The sequence below is a fragment of the Primulina huaijiensis genome, chromosome 16 (genome assembly GCF_012295235.1).
Source record: "Primulina huaijiensis isolate GDHJ02 chromosome 16, ASM1229523v2, whole genome shotgun sequence".
In the NCBI taxonomy this organism is placed as follows: domain Eukaryota; kingdom Viridiplantae; phylum Streptophyta; class Magnoliopsida; order Lamiales; family Gesneriaceae; genus Primulina; species Primulina huaijiensis.
In genome coordinates, this window is record NC_133321.1 from 15,797,683 (window position 1) to 15,816,371 (window position 18,689).

An 18,689-nucleotide genomic window follows, 5' to 3' on the forward strand; every position below is an offset into this window, starting at 1 on the left:
TATTGGTCATGGTCCTCGAATCGCGAGTTTTCACGTTTTCTATTCTTTACCTTAAATATATAAATTAATTTTGAAGAGAAAACTAAAAGATTCTCTCAAGAAAGAACACGTAAATCTAAAATATAAAACCCTGCCTAAGGAATTAAAAATTATGACTTTAGGTACGCTTCCGCTTTAGTTTTTAGTTGAATTTTTAATGATTTAACATGATAAATTCTGTTGTTACATGGATTTTCTACAACAAGTAAATTCTTTGTCACTAAGAATTAAAAGAAATTTAATTTTAATTTTTCCATAAATCTCTGGGTATTACATTGTGAAGACCATGTTAGAAACTAATTTTGTTGTCAATGCCCATGAAAAATAAACAATGCCCATGAAAAATGGTCAACTAATTGTTTATATTGTTTGGTAAGTATGATGTGACGATCAAAGATATAGATAATTAATGCTCATGAAAAATATCAAAAGATATTGTAAATCAACAATAGTATTTCAAATTTCATCAAGTGATCATCTCGTTTGATTTTGACATGAATTTGATCGATGATTGTGTGTACCATAAGTTCAATGAGAGTAAGCCTATTTTTATAGTTTTATATGTTGATGACATCCTTCTCGTTAACAACGATATAGAGCTGTTGTATGACACCAATAAATTTCTAGTTAAGAAAGATCTTGTTGATGCACATTTTGTATTGGTTATCCAGATATATAAGGATTGTTCTTGAGGTATTCTTGGATTATCATAGAAATTCTATATCGAGAAATTTCTCAAACGATATGTGATACAAGACTGTAAACCAACAAAAACCATCGTGGCTAATGGTGACAAATTTGTCTCAAAAAGAATCTGAATAATTATTTTGAGGTAAATGAAATGCATAAGATTTCCTATGCATCTGCAGTAAGGAGTCTGATATATGCTCAGGGTTGTACACGTCCAGATATTGCGCGCATGACATAAATAATGAGAAGATATTTAAGTAATCCAGGAGTGAAATATTGGAAAGAAATCAAAAAAGTTTTATGGTACCTACAGAGAACAAAAATTACATGCTCATATATAAGAGGTTGGATCAATTTGAGATCACTGGGTATACTGACTCCGATTTCGCTGGATGTCAAGATAGTTTGAAATCTACGTCGGGCTACATCTATCTCCTCGCTAGATGTTCCATTAGCATCTTCTATTTAGCACTTTTCCACCATGTCAGCTGAGTTTCTAGCGTGTTATGAGACATCTAATCATGAGATATGGCCTAAAAATTGTCACGAGACTGCGCATTGTTGTTGGCATTGAAAGACCACTAAGATTATATTAGGACAATAAATCAGCAGTTATGTACTCTAATAAAAACATGAGCTCGATAAATTCAAAACATATTGACATCAAGTCCTTAGTTGTTAAAGAAAAAATTCAGAGTGACAAGTTGTCTATTGAACATATCGGTACAAACTCCATGGTTGCGGATATGCTTATTAACAAACTACCACTCAAATAATTTCATGAGCATACTGCTCGTATGAGTGTTATGTACATTGAGGATATTGAGTTTTAGTTGGAATTTGTTATTTAAATACTTTTCAGTTGTAGATATTTTCACTTACAATTTTGTAAAGTTATTTTTTGAAGAAATAAATTTCAGTTTATTCACTTTGATTATAGTCAAAGTTTGATCTCAATATGATTTAAGGAGGATCGGTTGGAAATATGCATGTTATGATCATATTGCATAAAATTTTCATGCTACACATCTACTTCATAATACATGTCATTAAGTTATGTCAGCATATGTGACCATTGATGAGTCGAGTTAACTTGCGTGTAGCGAAGACTACTTTGATTCTATATTGATGTGATTGATAAACCGAATTGGTTATATATACATTTCGGTAATGACAACATTTTGAGCTCAAAAGGTTATTTTCACAAAACATAGTCATAATGTTACATATATAGCTCTAGTGAGAGATTTTTGGGTCAATTTTATTTGTATATACTTATATGTTAATAATTATGTGATGTTTGTTGTCTGTTAAGGTGAATCCTAAAATTTAAAGTGATCGATTAAGTTTTTACTTAATGAGCTTTGTTGTATATGATAGGTTGTATACCTTTAATATGTAGAGACAAAAATATAATTTATATTTTTATGATAAGCTAAAACAAAAATATTAGAAAATAATGATATACATTATCTATATATTGGTTAGGGTCTTCGGATCGCGTGTTAGCACGTTCCTTATTCTCAACTCTCATTATATAAATTAGTTTGGAAGAGAAAAATAAAGTGTGGCACTCCAAACCTCGCCACGTAATCATACAACATGTGACGTCATATGCATAAAAATTTTCTTTTCAACGACGTAATAATATAATGCATATACGAAAAAATAGTGCAATCACCACACTATCTACGTCAATGCAGTAGAAACAGTATAATAAATACACACATACAACTCAAGTAAGACAATAAACTATACTGTCTCTATCTGCTATCAACTACAAGACTGTTTGACTAGACACACCTAGTCCTTCACCACTATCCTGTCTCACAGCATAGTCCTGTAACCTGTCTAACAGAAACAGCCCCCAAAGGGTGAGCATACACAACAATCATCATCGTAATACATAACAGTTATATTATCAACAATATAAAATATAACTGGAATGATAACAGAAATACTCCTTTTGCTGTCTCTGGACAATCAAACCACCAACGATATCAACGTCATCACTCCCATACTACTGCAACAACAACATCGACGATACGTCGCACCCCAACACCGGCGACATCAATATCGTCGAACGAATAACATCAACGATACGTCGCACCCCTACTCCGGCGACAGCAATATCGTTGAACGAATAACATCGACGATACGTCGCACCCCAACACCGGCGACAGCAATATCGTCGAACGAACAACATCAACGTGACGTCTCCCAACATATCAACGATAATAAACAACAACAGATATAATATAAAATCACCCAATACCAGTGATTTATCATCGTTCAACGCAATAGTATTAATCAATACTAAACAATAACAACATATGCTCGTACGTCAACACGTACCTGATAATCGAGTATATATATATATCTGGCTATTTCTTTGATCCCGAGGCTTGTGATGTATCTAAATAATTTAACAACAATTATCAGATCATTGTCACCGTATCAACACAATCATAACATCCTCAATATACAACATCAAATAGCCCAACAATAATCATATAAAACTCGATTATAAATTCTTATCGTTCATCAATTTAATATTCTAGTGTATTTAATTCACAATACTACCAGCAAATACACACTAATTAATTTAATATCAAATAATAGGCTATTTTACAACATCCGTCAAATTACGAAAACTTTATATCAACGTGTAGCATATCCGTCATAGACTCCGAATATACAATCAGAATTAATAACAACTGACAAACAACTCTCTAATCTCAATCCAACGATTAAAAATCCCTAATTATAATAAATTGGGAATAATTCAAAACAACAACACAATAATCTTCTATACTTCGTTAAGATCATACACTATTCAACAATTTTCAATTTCAGTATGATTCAACAATTTATCGGATTTATTCTAGAAATCGACGAATTTCAAACATCACCAAAACTATAAAATTTATACATCAAATCAAAGACCTCGTATCAACGATCCCAGAACTGAAGTCGGTTCGTCGATTGGATAAACCGATAAGTCGCAAGATCGAAAAGAAAATCCGAAATCCCTATATCTATGTCTTCTTCTCCCGTCTGTTATAAAACTTTCGAATGAATTCTGATTCATTCAATCCTTTTCATATTTATCTTTTTTTTTTATTTTTATTTTTTTAATATTTTATTATATTATATTAATATAATATAATATATAATATTTAATATTTAAAAACCGGTATATCCCTTTGGACCAGTCAAACGATCAAATTTTTCAAAACTCAAAACATAAAACTTCTATATCTTTGAGTTTTCTATGTTATATCCAAATATCAAATCATTTGGACTTCACATGAGCAAAATATGTCACTAATTACCATTTTGTCTTTAAAATTAATTCATTATTTTTCAACTTATTTACGAAAATGCCATCAAAATAAATTCAATATTTTTCAACTTATTTACAAAAATGGCATAATACTATTTTATAGTTGTAATATTTACTTCAGGCATTACATTTACAACTATTTACTTCAGGCATTACATAAAAGATTTTCTCAAGAAAGAACGCATTGATCTGAAATATCAGATTGATTAAAAAAAATTAAAGATTATGATTTCAAGTTCCCTTTCTCTTTAATTTTCGGTTGAATTAATTCTTAACCGATAAATATCAACTTTATTGGGCGAATATAATCGGTCGGGGATGGATAGCAATTGAGCATCCGAAGCAGACAAAGCGTAATAAATCCTTGAAAATGATAGAGGTATACCTAAGAATAGAATATGGCATCCACTATTAAGATATTGTCCACACTTGATCTTCAATAGTTCAATTCTTCACTATCACACATGCAGAAAGTAAATTCTTTGCCACTGAAAATTAAAAGAATTTTAATTTTAATTTTTCCATAAATCTCTGGAGATTACACTGTGAAAAATGGTCAACTAATTGATTATATTGTTTGGTGAGTATGATGTGATGATAAAAAATATAGATATTTAATATAAATTATAAAAATTAGACGTAAGATAATATGTAGTATAATTAATTATATCAGCTCACAATTAGAAGTCCAAAAGCTAGTTCAACCAAATAGAAAAAGGCAATTACCAAACACTAAATGAATGAGGGAAAAATTGTAAAAATCGAGTTAGAAATATTTGGCATCATATCCATACTCTGATGAAAAAAATATTAGATACACACAAACAAAGTTATTATAATAATACATAATTTTAATAAATTAGAATAAATTATCAAAATCGAGTTAAAATCAACTTACATGACTAATTTTACTAATATTTTTTTTATTAATTAAAAGCCGCCCATTTCTTTTATTTTTTTCTTTTCAGACGAAAAAACCCCATTTCCTACTAACTTTGAAGTGATGAGCATATTTATAATTATCTATTATAAGTTGTTGACACGAAAAGTCTATCGCCAATTTAACTTGTAGAAATGAAAACATAATGTTTCTTTTATGAGAATAATTTTTTGGGGGTTTTTTTTTTGTCTTGTATATTTGCTTAGTTGTTTTGATTCTTTCCGTTTTCAAATTTCAGTCTTAATATACTATCTTTGCTTCTTTATGTGTGGCAATTTTAATGTTTTTCCGATATGACATAGATATGACACCATTACAGCGTTGATGTAGTGTTGAGGTGTATAACATTACATCAAAATTCTAAATGAAAAGTGACTAAAATTATCAAAAATCGAAAAATGTAAAGCTAAAACCGATATTTGATTACATAAATGTCTAAAATCATAAAATATAAATATATTGAACTAAAAATGTAATTTTCCTTAATTTTTATAACAAATTAGATCCTACTTAATATTACAACTGATCGGAGATGGGGCATAAACAAAAGGACCTAAAATTCCAAACAAGTGCGTGATGAAGACGACGTGCAGCAGATACTCTACAAAATTATTCTATACTAATTGTACATAATCGTGTTATTATACAGTGTTCTAAATTATGCGTAATACATACAAAAAAAAGTGCTAGTCGGTCAGCTTAGACGGCCTTAATCAAAAGTGTTAGTCGGTCAGCTTAGACGGCCTTAATGTGATCGAGAATAAATTAATAAGATTTCGGCAGTGGTAGTCTTCCGATATTTCTATAGTCAATAAGATTAATCCAGACATGTTGAATGATCGAACAGTAGAAAAGAAGGAAAAAAAAGAGAACGAATAAGAATAATCAATTGTTATTTTAACTTTAGATAAATTAATGGACAAGCTCATTAATTTATAAATGAATCTAATTCCAAATAACTAAAATATTAAACATATTTCCTGTTCTTTAATATTAATAAAAGATTTATTACTTGTTATCAGGAATCCGACTAATCACTGCCCAGACGACCTAGATGCTACTGTTCGATTGACATCTAGCGAATTTTAGAATCTTATATAGTAATAACAATTTTCTCTATATTTTGTTTTATCTCTTACAATTTCAATTTAAAAAATTATAATTTTTATTTTAAAATGTAGTTAAAAAACAATTCCATGCTTAATTTTTTTAAAGAACGATTCCTCGTATTAATAAATACTGATGATATTTAAGAATAGCACGAGCCACGAAACTGTTGGTTGTCCCACGTCGGTTGGGTAAAATGTATGGATGTTGCATATATGGACTTGGACAATCCTCCCCCCTTGAGATAGCTTTTGGGGTTGAGTTAGGTCCAAGTTCCATTCTTAACATGGTATCAGAGCTCAGGTTTCACCGTTATGTGTTGGACCTCCTATAGTTAGGCCACCCGTTCTGCCCATAATTGGGTCATTTGTAAACTCCACGCTCCAGATGTTCATTCTTGGGCGTGAGGAGGGTGTGTTAGTTGTCCCACATCGGTTGGGTAAAATGCCTGGATGTTCCATATATGGACTTGGACAATCCTCTCCCTTGAGCTAACTTTTGGGGTTGAGTTAGGTCTAAGTTTCATTCTTTAACAGAAACCTTCGAGTTCACGTAATCTAAAGGCAGCCGAGTTATAAATAGCGAACAGACAGACCTCCACATTACTCCATGAAAAGCGAAATAACTTCAAAACCACAGATTACGGCGGAGCACAACCGGAGAAATGAAACCCCACGTGTCATTCCTCCCCAGTCCCGGCATGGGACACATCATTCCACTCTTCCAGCTCGCAAAATGCCTCGTTTTCAATCATGGTTTCCAAGTCAGCTTCTTTGTGATCACCACACAGTCCTCCGCTGCGCAGGATCAATTCACACGCTCCGCCGCGGAACTCTCACCGGATCTCAATATCATCAGCCTCCCAGAAACAGACGTTTCCGGTATTATTTTTGAAGACATGAGGATCCTCACCCAAATATGCGTTATCACTAGGGAATCCATCAAATCACTTAAACCCATGTTAATCGAGCTCAATCCCACCCCGGTGGCTTTGATAATCGACATTTTTACCACCGACGCCATGGAAATTTGTGAAGAGCTCTCGATTCCCGTTTACTCATTTTTCACTGCCTCAACCCCTCTGCTAGCCCTTTCACTCTATCTCCCGACGCTAGACTTCGAAGTGGAGGGCGAATTTGTCGATCTTCCGGCTCCTGTTGAAATCCCCGGTTGTAAACCCATGCGCACGGAGGACCTTCTAGATCAACTCAAGGATAGAAAGAATGACGAGTACAAGTGGTACTTGCTCAATGTAAGCCGGTTGCCATATGCCGCCGGGATCTTGGTGAATACATGGGAGAATCTTGATGTTCAGCGTATCGCAGCGCTGAAACAAAATTCTTTCTTCAGAAGCATACCCACTCCACCCGTTTTCCCAATCGGTCCATTAATAAAAGAGGAGGAAACTTTAAAAGAAAAAGACGCTGAAATTCTTGCATGGCTGGATAATCAGCCCTGTGAATCTGTATTGTTCGTGGCTCTTGGAAGTGGAGGAACTTTGTCGAGCAAACAGCTGATTGAACTGGCCTGGGGTTTGGAAATGAGCAAACAAAAGTTCATTCTCGTGGTGCGTAAGCCAACCGATGCCAACGCCTCCGGTACATATTTCACAGTCGGAAGCGACGAGGATGACCCGTCGGCGTACTTGCCGGACGGGTTTCTTGAGAAGACCAGTGGGGTCGGAGTTGTCGTCCCTTCCTGGGTGCCGCAGCTCGCTGTTCTCCGCCACCGGTCAACCGGAGCATTTTTGTCTCATTGTGGTTGGAATTCTGCCTTGGAGAGCTTAGTTCAAGGCGTTCCGATGATTGCATGGCCAATGTATGCGGAGCAGAGAATGAACTCCACCATGCTCGTTGAGGAAATAGGGGTGGCGGTGAAGGCTGCGGCGGAGATAGGGGAGGTAGTCGTGGGTAGAAAGGAGATTGAGACTACTGTTAGGGAAGTAATGCAGGGGGAAAAGGGGAAGATGTTGAGAAGCAGAGCGGCGGAACTGAAACGAAGTGCAAATGAGGCGTTGGACGGCGGTGGCTCCTCGTATCTTTCACTTTCTCTACTTGTCGATATTTGGAAATCTTATCTTAAAAAATAAATCATTGATGTATTCCAAATTCTTAATTTTCAACGTATTTCGGTAATTTGGATAAGGGTGTATTTGGACGCTTATATGATTTAAAATTCAAGATTTTAAACATATTACTTTTGTTATATAAAATATTATTAAAATATATAAAAAGAGATAATCACGAATTAGGTATAATAATATATTCGTTTTAAAAAATTGACTAAATACATCTAATATGAGTTTTTACCTATTTTTAATGATAAACTATTTTTAAAAGTAAATCTATTGGTAGATTTTGCATGGGCAGTGCTATAAAATTAGGCAAAAATTTGTGTGAGACGCTTTACGGATCGTATTTTATGAGACGGATCTTTTATTTGAGTTATCCATGAAAAAATATTATTTTTTATGCTAAGAGTATTATTTTTTATTGTGAATATAGATAAGATTAATTTGTCTTATAAATAAAGATTCGTGAAACCGTAGACCTATTCATAATAAAATTATGTGTTTGTTTAATTTTTGTTTAAAACATAATTTATGTTTTGTTGACCCCAATTAATGTTCAAAATCAAATTGAATAATTGATCGATATTTTTAATTAAAATATGGTGGGCCACCATTGGCAGCGTATGGCCCCCTAATATATAGACGCGTCGTTTGTCAAGCTTCCTCCACGTGGAGCGTCTCTCTGTGAATCCTTGTACACTTGCTGCGTCTTCACAAAAACGATGCAAAAACTGGCTGCCCATCGACTTAATACTCTGGAAAAGAACAAAAACCACTCAAGTTCTGAAAGGAAATTTGTTGAAAATGAAATCCAAGCTCAAAACCCCGACTTCAAAATCTGTAGAACGGCGATCGGACCACAACATACCAGTCGATGACGGCAACCCGCTCCTCGAACCCGACCCGGAAATCCTTTTACCCCAAACCCAAGCCTTTGACATAGAAGAGCTCAAGAAAATGTCTGCCGCATTTGTTCGGTACGACGTGTATGGGACACTGGGCAGGGGGAAGTTGCCTTGGCCGGAAAAGATTTTACTTGCTGTGGGTCTGGCTTTTTTGGTACCTACGAGAGTGGCGATGGGAATGAGTATTTTAGTCCTTTATTACGTTATTTGTAGGCTTTGCACGGCGTTTTTCTATCCTAACAGGGAGGATGACCGGGAAGATTACGCTCAGATTAGGGGCTGGCAGAGGGAGGTGATTGTGCGGAGCGGCAGGTTTCTGTCCAGGCTTTTGCTGTTAGTTTTCGGGTTTTATTCCATTCGGGAGACCAGTCTGAGCAAAGACGTTGTTGGGCAGTTGAATAATGAGGTTGATTATTGTGTTCTTTCGGTATGTACTGAGTTTTATTTAACATTCCAGAATGCTTTAATCTTAGTTATGGAATGAAGTTTTTTTAGAATGCTAGAAATACCGTGCTTTGAGTGAAATTATAATTGTATGCCAAGTGGCTATACAAGAAACTAAAGCTCGATATAGATAAAACAAGATTTTCTGGTTATATAAAAAACAAGATCTTCATGATTATATAAAAATAAAAAATATATATGAATATATAGAAAAAATTTCTTTCCCTCAGCGTGGATGTCTGTATTCCATATGAAAAAGTTGTTTCTTTGGTCCTTCAAAATAACCGGAAATGCGAAAGAATTCGACTTTGAGCGTGTGCTAAAAGTTAGGCTTTGCTTGCGCTGTTGATTAAAGTAATATGCATGTTATATATGGCTGTCCTGTTCATATGATTTCTCATATGGCCATTACGTTGAGTTGATTGTCATATCATGCTAGAAGTACGTGTGCCATAATTATTCATGACAAGGAATGATTTTGTCAATAACGATTTGATTTACAACACTAGGATGCTAGTTTCTTGTTTATGCATTGTTTTGTAAAAATGTATTTTTTTTGTTTATGATTTTTGAACTTTTCAGCCCGCCTCTATGGATCAATATGAAGAGTTGGAAAGACCTGGTGCTATTGTGTCGAATCATATATCATATATAGATATTTTGTACCACATGTCTTCCTCTTTCCCAAGCTTCGTTGCCAAGGTTAGGTTGTCTTAGATGCGTGTGCTTATGTTACCCCTTCTCACTCACGTCTTTATATTTTCTCGCTTACTTGGCAATTTTTCTGAAGAGATCAGTGGCTGAGCTTCCTCTTGTTGGTCTCATAAGGTTCGTTCAATCAGTAATTTTTTATATGCAGACGGTATTTCAAGGATGACAAATGGATCTTAACGTCTCCTTTTTCCTGATGTATAGTTTTGGCCTTCTCTTTTGGGTTTTAACATGTGAATGATTGGTGATAACAAGTGTGAAACCGGTCTGTACAATATGTATTGTTGGATTGGTTTTCCGAATATGATGTACAATATTTGTTTCGCTGAAGGTAAAAATACATTGTTTTGTAATATAAAATTCTCGTTACAAATTTCTTCATGAATGACGTTTTTCCGAGTAAATAAGGATGACTTTTTTTATTTTTCTTCCTTTCAAGGAATTATAGAATAAGTCTGGTTTGATGATAAAATATACATCTGAAATGTTTGATTACGTTCTCTAGCGAGCATGTTCCAGTCAATAGTTACTTGTTCAGTCATAAGGTGTCTTACATTGTTAATATTGTTCACATTACAGCAAATGTCTTGGTTGTGTCTACGTTCATCGGGGGTTAAAATCTTCAGACTTTAAGGGTGTCTCAGGTAGCTGTTTACCATTTTATGAACATTTTAGTTATTGCGCAAAATCTGATCTCCATATGGTACTTCTATAGCTGGTGCCATTTAGAATCATTTGAGTTTATGTATGGATTGATATCTTGGAAAAGCCGTAGTTAATTGAAGTTAAGTCAACTCAATGATGTGAATAACACGTATTTTGCTTTAATGCAAAACCTACTAAAACCAAAAAACAACGTTAACATCAAATTAATTGTCCAGTTAGAAAACGTAAAAAATCAAATATTCAATTGTTATGCTCAAAATGTTGGATTTTGTTTCAGGTATTGTTAACGAAAGAATTCTGGAAGCTCATCAAGATAAGTCTGCTCCACATATGATGCTTTTCCCAGGTTATGTTTTTAATGGCAGGCTAATAGCTCAAGTTGTTTGGTTCTTTCCCAGATTTTGTGCTGTATGTTCAAATTATTCTATTTTTCACCCCTTTATAATATACATCATAGCCTTTTTTCAAATGGACATAAAGTCAGTTATAATACTCTTTCTTTGCTTCTTTTGTTTCTTTGCTTCTTTTGGTCTTTCGGCAGAAGGCACAACCACGAACGGAGACTACCTTCTTAAATTCAAAACCGGTGCATTTTTGGCGAAAACACAGGTTCTTCCTGTCATTCTGAGATATCCCTACCAGAGGTTTAGTGCTGCATGGGATTCTATTTCCGGGGTGAGACTTCCAGTTTGAAATCTTAGTTTTTGTTTCTGTTGGTTTCTCGGTATATATATTTTTTGTTTTTGTATTAAGTAAGAAGATGAATGTGTATTTAATAGAATGATTCTTTCATGTAAAACTTGTCGTGTGTTAAAAATGCTGATATAACGTTCATTTTGTGCAGATGCGCCACTTAATTCTTCTACTTTGCCAGTTTGTAAATTATATCGAAGTGACCAAGTTGCCAGTTTATCACCCATCAGAACAGGAAAGGAAAGACCCGAAGCTCTATGCTGAACATGTGAGACAGCTAATGGCTCTCAAGGTATTTGATTGGTTTTATACTTAAATTATGATTACAACTTAGGAATCAAATGAGAGACCAACCAAGTATTTTTTGGTAGCTTTGACATATAATTTACTTACTTTTGATAATCCTCAAAAAAATTAAAAATGGTCGGAGAGTTTAAATACTTGTGTTTAGAATCTTGGCTACCTTCAGTCTTCAATTGAGGGTTAACATATCTTTTGCTTTCGCCCGAACGATGCAGGGTAATTTGATTCTTTCAGATGTTGGACTGGCAGAAAAACGAGTTTATCTTACAGCTCTCGATGGTAATCTTAGCATGCGTAATGTTTTGCAGCAGAAAGATGATTGATAATTTTATGGCCTGGTTCCGAAAAGTTAACTAGTCAACTTGTATCCTTATGGTTTAAAAGATTGCAAGATAGATCTTCGAGTGGTTTTACTCCAAAGGAAACCAGAATATTTACGTTATGCTTGTGTAAATGTTTGATAAAAATGTTGCTCATATTGTGTCATCCCATGGTTTAACGTTTTTATAATCTTTTTGGTGTTCCTGCAGGATTGTTTAATCAACAACAATCCTGGTTCGCTTTTGTGTTGATGCTTTTTTTTTTTTTTTTTTTTTTTTTTTTTTTTTTTTTTTNGTGTTTATGCGTTTTTGTTTATCGATTTTTTGTAAGCAGTCTTAGTTGCTGCCAACCTGTGGAACGTAATTTGTTTCAGGAAAAACTTTCAATTAATTCGTCTATCAAACATGCTCCACCAATTTTATTAAAAAAAATAAAATAAAAGAACACATGATGTATCTTTTGTCTTGCCTTTATGTACATACATTGTGAAACGAAGCAAAAAATATATATGTTGAGTAAACAAGCAATCCAACCTACACAAATTTCTCCCCTAAAAATTCTATTCACACCAGGATTCCTGAGTCAAATCCTCGCCAATTGCCAGAACATCACCCTTTATTGCTGTTCCATTTGTTTTTTTTTTCTTTCTCGTTAAAGAGGGGTAAGTGCATTGAACTGATCCCACGCCTCCTGCATGAATATAAGGATTCAAGAACGGTAGCCCAACTGGGTTGAGTCCGTGATAAAAAAACTAACATACCTGTAGAATGTCAAAAACTTTCTCCGCTGTATACTTATGATGCGAAGTAGCATCGTTCTGCTGCAACTTATCTGGATGTATGCGTAACAAAGCTTTCTGATACGCTCTTTTCACTGCATTCACCTCTATTAGATCAACCAGGGGAATTGGTATCCAACCATTTCCAGGCCAAAGAACCTGTGTGAATAACGTTAGAAACAGAGATGATGATGATTTGAAATTCCGAGGGAAATAATGCATTCTGCTTACAAATTGCAAATTCGCCAGCAGCGAACGGATGTTTCCTTTCTTCCCAACTGACCATTGAAGGATTTTAGTATCTAAAGCCTGAATCAGGTTCAAGTTATACAACGCTCAGATTTTCATTTTAAACTGCTCAGATTTTCATCTTAAACGGGTGAAATTCTGAACTTACTTTTTTTTCAGCACCGACTTCATCACTGTGTGTAACATTTTCATTATCATCGGACAATTCTTGGACCTGTTAAAGCATCGTGGGTTAAAACCTCATTAAAGACAACTAGAACTGTAATTCTAATGAAAAGAATGAACCGTCTGTGTACCAGGAAGTCGTCTTCAAAAGGGTCATCCAAATCTTCCATCATCTTCGACTCCAAGCTAAACGATTCTGCAAAAACACAAACAAATACTGACCCTCAGATCAACTAAACAGGGCCTGAGGAATAAAAAAATCCTTCGGTACAGTATAAAAATTGTTACTTCGAAAACTTGGGGTCTCAACTCGTGCTTCATCTTTGTTCATATTTTCACATTCCTGAAGAAGAACAAGAAAACATTACTGTGTATCGTTTTTTTATAGGCTGAATGATTTTTAGGAACCTACTGATATCTTCTTGTCCACAAAAAGGGAACTCACTTGTTCTTTCCCTTGTCCTGCGTTCAAGTTCACTCCATTATTCTTTTTTCCCACATATTCTGTTTTCAAGGAATCAGGCACTATATTTGCCGACAACTCTTGATTCATCATCACTTTCGGTGATTCCTTCCGAGTAAATTCACCTTCAGTCTTTCCACTAGGGCGCGAAAACTTATCATTTGTGCTCGATTCTTTAACGTTACTCCTCTCAATATGAGGCGTGAGCACTGGAACTCCCCTGCCCGCCCATTTGTATATCGAGAAATGGAACCGATCACCACTTGCCGGAGATTCCATTGGGTTGGTATTTTTTTTCAAGCTTTGGACATTGTCATTGGGATCAGGTGTGGCAGTGGACGACGAATCCTCGCTGCTAAAAGAAGCAAAGGGACTTCGATGATAGAATCTAAACGACGAACTTGAAGAACGAGTAGTGTCCATTTGATTTGTGGTACCATCAAACTGGCCCTGATTCTTAGAGACAGACGGAGAAAACGCCGCTTTTCTCCATTTGGCTGGAAGACTAGTACACAACAAAGAGTTTGAAGTAAAACTCCTTGATTGAAAATATGTACAAATATTTCATGTGCATAATTTGGATATACAAGAATTATACCAACAAAATAATATTTCAAATGAGCTCGTCAAAATTCTTGATTAGAACATATAAAGACTTGAAAAAGGTTAAATAGAAAAACAAAAGCTCAAGTACCTTGATTGAGTAGGTAGTGAAGTGCCAAAAAGCTCGGCTCTAATCGCAGGGCTCGTGATCCTCCAACTCTGACTCGAGCCCAACAAATTTTCCCAATCATGATGGGTTCGCGTTGGCGAACTGTAAGACTCATCGCCTCTAAATATATCATCGAAGAAATTATTGCTCAGATTCGGCCTTCTCGCCACACTTGCCTCACTAAACCTGAGCTTCTCCTTCGGTCTCAGGGTTGATGGTGTTCCACCATGTTCAGAGGCCAGTAGATCACCGAGGCTGCGTCTTACTCTCACTTCTTGCATCGAAAATCGCCTCGGCGGACCCCCGAATACATCTTCATAATCCAAACTTTCTGAGTTTTTGTTTGGTATTTTACTGTGCATGTATTCCTCCATTGTTCTGCAGAAATTTCTGCTTCTTGGCTATTGAGTTATATCATATGTGATTAGGAGAAAAGAAGAAGAGAAAACAAGATTTGGTGATTCTCGATTCTCGAAGACGAGAGTTTGTATTCCAAACTGAAAAGGATCACTTCATTGAAGAACAAGAAACACGCAGATCGCTGCGTGATCAAAAAAAGACAGAAAGATTCAAGACTGGAACCTGCATTGGAATTCGAATCCTACAACTTGGGCAAAGATTACTCCTTTTTTTTTCTTTCCAATGGCTTTTTTTTTTTTTTTTAGCATGAAGCAACAATCTATAATTGGGCTGGGTTCTGAATTTGGAGAAGAAATTAAGGGAAGAAGAGTGATAAAGTGGGAGTCCCAAATCGTAGCCACAAGTTGAGTATGAGTGGCATCGTATTTCTCGATCAAATTTCGGATAAGAAAGCAAAAAAGTGCAAAAATCCAAACGACATAACAGGTGGGCTAATCAAGATTCCATGCTAAAATACAAGAAACGAAGTCTTTTTGGTAAATTTGTTGGCGCCTGTTCATAATTGATATATACAATTTTGGTGGTTTAGAGTACACTTGAGGACCAATACACGAGCTGATGTTGGGAACTCAAGATTCGCAATTTATCGCTAGTTTGGACACATCAACTTCAGTGATCGCTAGAGTGGATTTTTTTTAAAAAATGATAATAATTAATTAATGCGCGAAATCGAATTTACACGCTCATGCATCTTAAAAATGATTCAAAGTCTATATCTACATTTGCAAAAATATCGGCTGATATATCAATAAAGTAATTTTTGTTGAAAATGGTAAAAAAAATGAGTAAATAACAAATCTTAGTGGAGTTTTGGGAGTCAATCATTTAGGCATTCTATGAAATTTGCAGCAATAATTTTTTCTTCGTTTTTGATTTTTTTCCCTATGTTTTTTATTTATGGTCTTTTTCGTTATTACAAAATATAGGAAAAATGTATTTTCGTACATATTTTTATTTCTTTGTGATTTTGATTATCCATATTTTCAAAATTCAATTTTAATAATACTCTTTTTGTAATTTAGCCCTTCAACTTCACGTATATTTAAAATTAATATGATATAAATACACAATCTGGCTATTTTAATGATATTAAAAATATAAAAAAGCATTAAAAAATTAGCATAGTAAAAAAAAAAATTATTTGAAATCGGAAATTATGGAATTTTGGAAGTATAATTTCATAAACATTGTCCTCCTGTCCTGCCCATCATCAAGGTAGTGCAGCTCCTGAAATCTGGTGTATCGAAGCCATCGTCAATCTCCCGTACGAGCTCTTCGCCGGCCGCCGCCAATCCTTTGAGATTCTGGTTTAAAACTTTAGAAGTAGGATTGTTCAGATATGATTCTCAGAAATCGGAAACTCTGGTCGAACTGTTCCATGATTCCTGATGAAATGAGGGAGGGGTTCAGATTTTACGGCACAAAATCCAATTCCAGGTTGGATTTCAAGAAGCTTAGACCCATGATATTGAATCGAATTGAGGAACGGTCTAAGGAATATCCTGTCAAAGGCATGCTCCAGGTAGCCCGCGAAGTTGTTGGGGCCCGAAATGCCCTCTACGATGGCGTTTCGACCCTTATCAATCACTTTCCCGTATGGTCTTGCAAGTAAGTTCTCACCTTTTTTCCTTTCTTTGTGGATGTTTCTCTAGGATGTGAATCTAGGTGTTTAAGATTTAATGATGGGATTAACAGACCGGGCAGGCGATTCTATTCATTGAGAGAGGAAACTTGTGTTTTATCAGAAGATTTTGTTTTTTCTTTATTTGTGAACCTGGTGGATGAAATTTTTAGCTGATCAGAAATGGGTGTTATGCTTTTCATCATTTATTTGCTTATTATGCTTTGATTGATCATTGAAGGCTTTATGGAACAAGGAAATTTGTTCTGGCCTCGTTGGTTGAGCTAATTAATCGAACTCAAGGAGATTTAAGCTATTAATCTCGAGGCAAAATAGAAGTTACTTATACTCAGCCTGCTAATGTGTTGGAGAGAGGTCTGTCCTAATTGTATACCGATGATTGTGTTGTTTTTTATGGGTAGAAGATTTTGGGTGATTGTATCTTGTGTCACAAACTTCAAAAGATTTCAAGCCATTAACTATAATTTATCCTGATTAGTTGTTTGGACGCCATGTAGTATCTTGTTTTGTTTCAAGCTTCCCTTGAAAATTGGTGTTGCTTTTGCAGTTAGTGTCTTTTATCTTGTGTCACAAACCAACACTTGAGTGATTTGAATGCTTTCGTCGGATTCTTATCTTTTGTAGCTTCAGCTGGCTTGAAAGTAATTCTTCTGCCAATCGCAGTTAATGGTTTCAAAACTTAATTTTGCTCTCTAATCCTTTCTATAAGTTCTCAAAGTCACATGATTCTGCCCAATAAAATTTCGAAGATACAGTCTGTTTTCAGATCTTCACATATTTGTATATATTTCAACAAGTTTTACTCTAGATATTTTTTTTATATTAGCTAATTTCTAGTCACATGATTAACCATTTTGTAGATTGCAACTTCTTAGCTTGAAGATTATTCTTATTTTCTTTTTTAACATGAGTAAGATGGAAACATGTTCGTTTGCAATTTCTTTTATACTTCCATAATTTTTATTGCAACAGATACTGCCCAGAAGTGTACATTGGTGAAGGTGGTCATTTGATTCAAACTTGCCCGGGTTACAGGCATCATGCAAAGAACAAGGTCCATAATTGGGTTAAAGGAGGCATAAATGAAGTGATAGTCCCAGTAGAAACATATCATTTGCAGAAAATGTTTCAGAAAGTAATCGAACACCACGAAAGATTTGATCATGATCGAATTCCTGCAATCTTGGAACTGTGTCTCCAGGCAGGTGTAAATGTTAACGATCCTACTCTTTCTTTGAGTACCACTAGCTCACATAGTCCAAGGAACGATAATATCATACCCGAATCATTATCAGACTATGATTTGAGAACATTAGGTATACGAACACTAAAAGCATGGGAGATTTTGAGATCAGGGGTGCAAAAGTTATTGTTAGTATATCCTGCAAGAGTTTGTAAGCATTGCTTAGAAGTTCATGTAGGGCCATCTGGACACAAAGCTCGTATGTGTGGGGTTTTTAAGTTTGAGAGTTGGAACGGGATTCATTTCTGGGAGAAGGCGAAAGTTGATGACTTGGTTCCCCCGAATATAGTTTGGTTTAGGAGGCGACAAGATCCGCCTGTACTTCTTGACAGTGGACGCAATTTTTATGGGCATTCTCCAGCTGTGGTGGACCTGTGTAGCAAGGCTGGTGCAGTGGTGCCGTCAAAATACTATTGTATGATGAAAATGGACGGCATAACGGCTCCTGTTTGAATGAGTGGTTGTTTCTACTTTAATAACCCGTGAGTTTCCCTTCAATCCATTTGTATGGATAAATACAAGAATGCGGTTCTTTTTGGTCCCATCAATATGGCATTTACTTTGTTCTGAATGATTGATTATATGCCATTTATGGCTAGGATAAATGCGCTTAGCATTTGAAGTTTTGTTGGTTCAAGAATTCTTCATTTTCTTTGTATACGTATGGTTCAAGAATTCTTCAATAATTTTATTTTGTGAAAATCGGATTTTATAGGGATCAGAATTCTTCACATACACACACATACCTAGTATGTTAGAATGGATAACGTTGAACAATCCT

At 35.1% G+C, this 18,689-nt stretch overlaps 4 protein-coding genes across 6 annotated transcripts; 3 read left to right on the plus strand and 1 right to left on the minus strand.

The window, feature by feature from the left end:
- The first annotated feature begins 6,702 nt into the window (after positions 1-6,702).
- LOC140961226 (anthocyanidin 3-O-glucosyltransferase 5-like) lies at positions 6,703-8,213 on the plus strand. The gene has a single exon (XM_073419608.1). The coding sequence runs from the start codon at positions 6,787-6,789 to the stop codon at positions 8,209-8,211; it is 1,425 nt and encodes a 474-aa protein (XP_073275709.1). The 5' UTR covers positions 6,703-6,786; the 3' UTR covers positions 8,212-8,213.
- Positions 8,214-8,828: 615 nt separating this feature from the next.
- On the plus strand, positions 8,829-12,401 carry LOC140961227 (lysophospholipid acyltransferase LPEAT1-like). 3 transcript variants are annotated; one of them, XM_073419611.1, is made up of 8 exons: positions 8,836-9,504; positions 10,125-10,244; positions 10,333-10,370; positions 10,833-10,897; positions 11,197-11,265; positions 11,461-11,594; positions 11,764-11,904; positions 12,131-12,401. In XM_073419611.1, the coding sequence occupies exons 1-8, from the start codon at positions 8,998-9,000 to the stop codon at positions 12,236-12,238; spliced, it is 1,182 nt and encodes a 393-aa protein (XP_073275712.1). In that variant the 5' UTR covers positions 8,836-8,997; the 3' UTR covers positions 12,239-12,401. The 3 variants fall into 3 exon arrangements, with proteins under 3 accessions (XP_073275710.1, XP_073275712.1, XP_073275711.1); XM_073419610.1 differs by having other exon boundaries at positions 8,848-9,525; XM_073419609.1 differs by having other exon boundaries at positions 8,829-9,504; positions 11,197-11,594.
- A 229-nt stretch (positions 12,402-12,630) lies between these two features.
- Positions 12,631-15,360, minus strand: LOC140961228 (uncharacterized). The gene is made up of 8 exons (XM_073419612.1): positions 14,586-15,360; positions 13,874-14,396; positions 13,717-13,771; positions 13,560-13,624; positions 13,412-13,477; positions 13,246-13,323; positions 12,997-13,173; positions 12,631-12,926 (listed from the first exon to the last, which is right to left on the minus strand). Exons 1-8 carry the CDS (start codon positions 14,975-14,977, stop codon positions 12,888-12,890), a joined length of 1,395 nt encoding a protein of 464 aa, XP_073275713.1. The 5' UTR covers positions 14,978-15,360; the 3' UTR covers positions 12,631-12,887.
- Positions 15,361-16,200: 840 nt separating this feature from the next.
- On the plus strand, positions 16,201-18,576 carry LOC140960810 (APO protein 4, mitochondrial). The gene is made up of 2 exons (XM_073419090.1): positions 16,201-16,631; positions 17,638-18,576. Exons 1-2 carry the CDS (start codon positions 16,363-16,365, stop codon positions 18,359-18,361), a joined length of 993 nt encoding a protein of 330 aa, XP_073275191.1. The 5' UTR covers positions 16,201-16,362; the 3' UTR covers positions 18,362-18,576.
- The last annotated feature ends 113 nt before the right edge of the window (positions 18,577-18,689 follow it).

What these genes read in the sequence shown, in the direction of transcription:
- LOC140961226 (XM_073419608.1), top strand. Translation starts at nt 6,787, where the DNA reads ATGAAACCCCACGTGTCATTCCTCCCCAGTCCCGGCATGGGACACATC.
- LOC140961227 (XM_073419609.1), top strand. Translation starts at nt 8,998, where the DNA reads ATGAAATCCAAGCTCAAAACCCCGACTTCAAAATCTGTAGAACGGCGA. An exon ending in TTGGGCAGTTGAATAATGAG is followed by an intron (nt 9,505 to 10,124) that starts GTTGATTATTGT and finishes TGAACTTTTCAG; the next exon opens with CCCGCCTCTATGGATCAATA. An exon ending in CATGGGATTCTATTTCCGGG is followed by an intron (nt 11,595 to 11,763) that starts GTGAGACTTCCA and finishes CATTTTGTGCAG; the next exon opens with ATGCGCCACTTAATTCTTCT.
- LOC140961228 (XM_073419612.1), bottom strand. Translation starts at nt 14,977, where the DNA reads ATGGAGGAATACATGCACAGTAAAATACCAAACAAAAACTCAGAAAGT. An exon ending in AAGTCGGTGCTGAAAAAAAA is followed by an intron (nt 13,324 to 13,411) that starts GTAAGTTCAGAA and finishes AACCTGATTCAG; the next exon opens with GCTTTAGATACTAAAATCCT. An exon ending in TGCTGGCGAATTTGCAATTT is followed by an intron (nt 13,174 to 13,245) that starts GTAAGCAGAATG and finishes TTATTCACACAG; the next exon opens with GTTCTTTGGCCTGGAAATGG.
- LOC140960810 (XM_073419090.1), top strand. Translation starts at nt 16,363, where the DNA reads ATGATTCTCAGAAATCGGAAACTCTGGTCGAACTGTTCCATGATTCCT. An exon ending in TTTCCCGTATGGTCTTGCAA is followed by an intron (nt 16,632 to 17,637) that starts GTAAGTTCTCAC and finishes TTATTGCAACAG; the next exon opens with ATACTGCCCAGAAGTGTACA.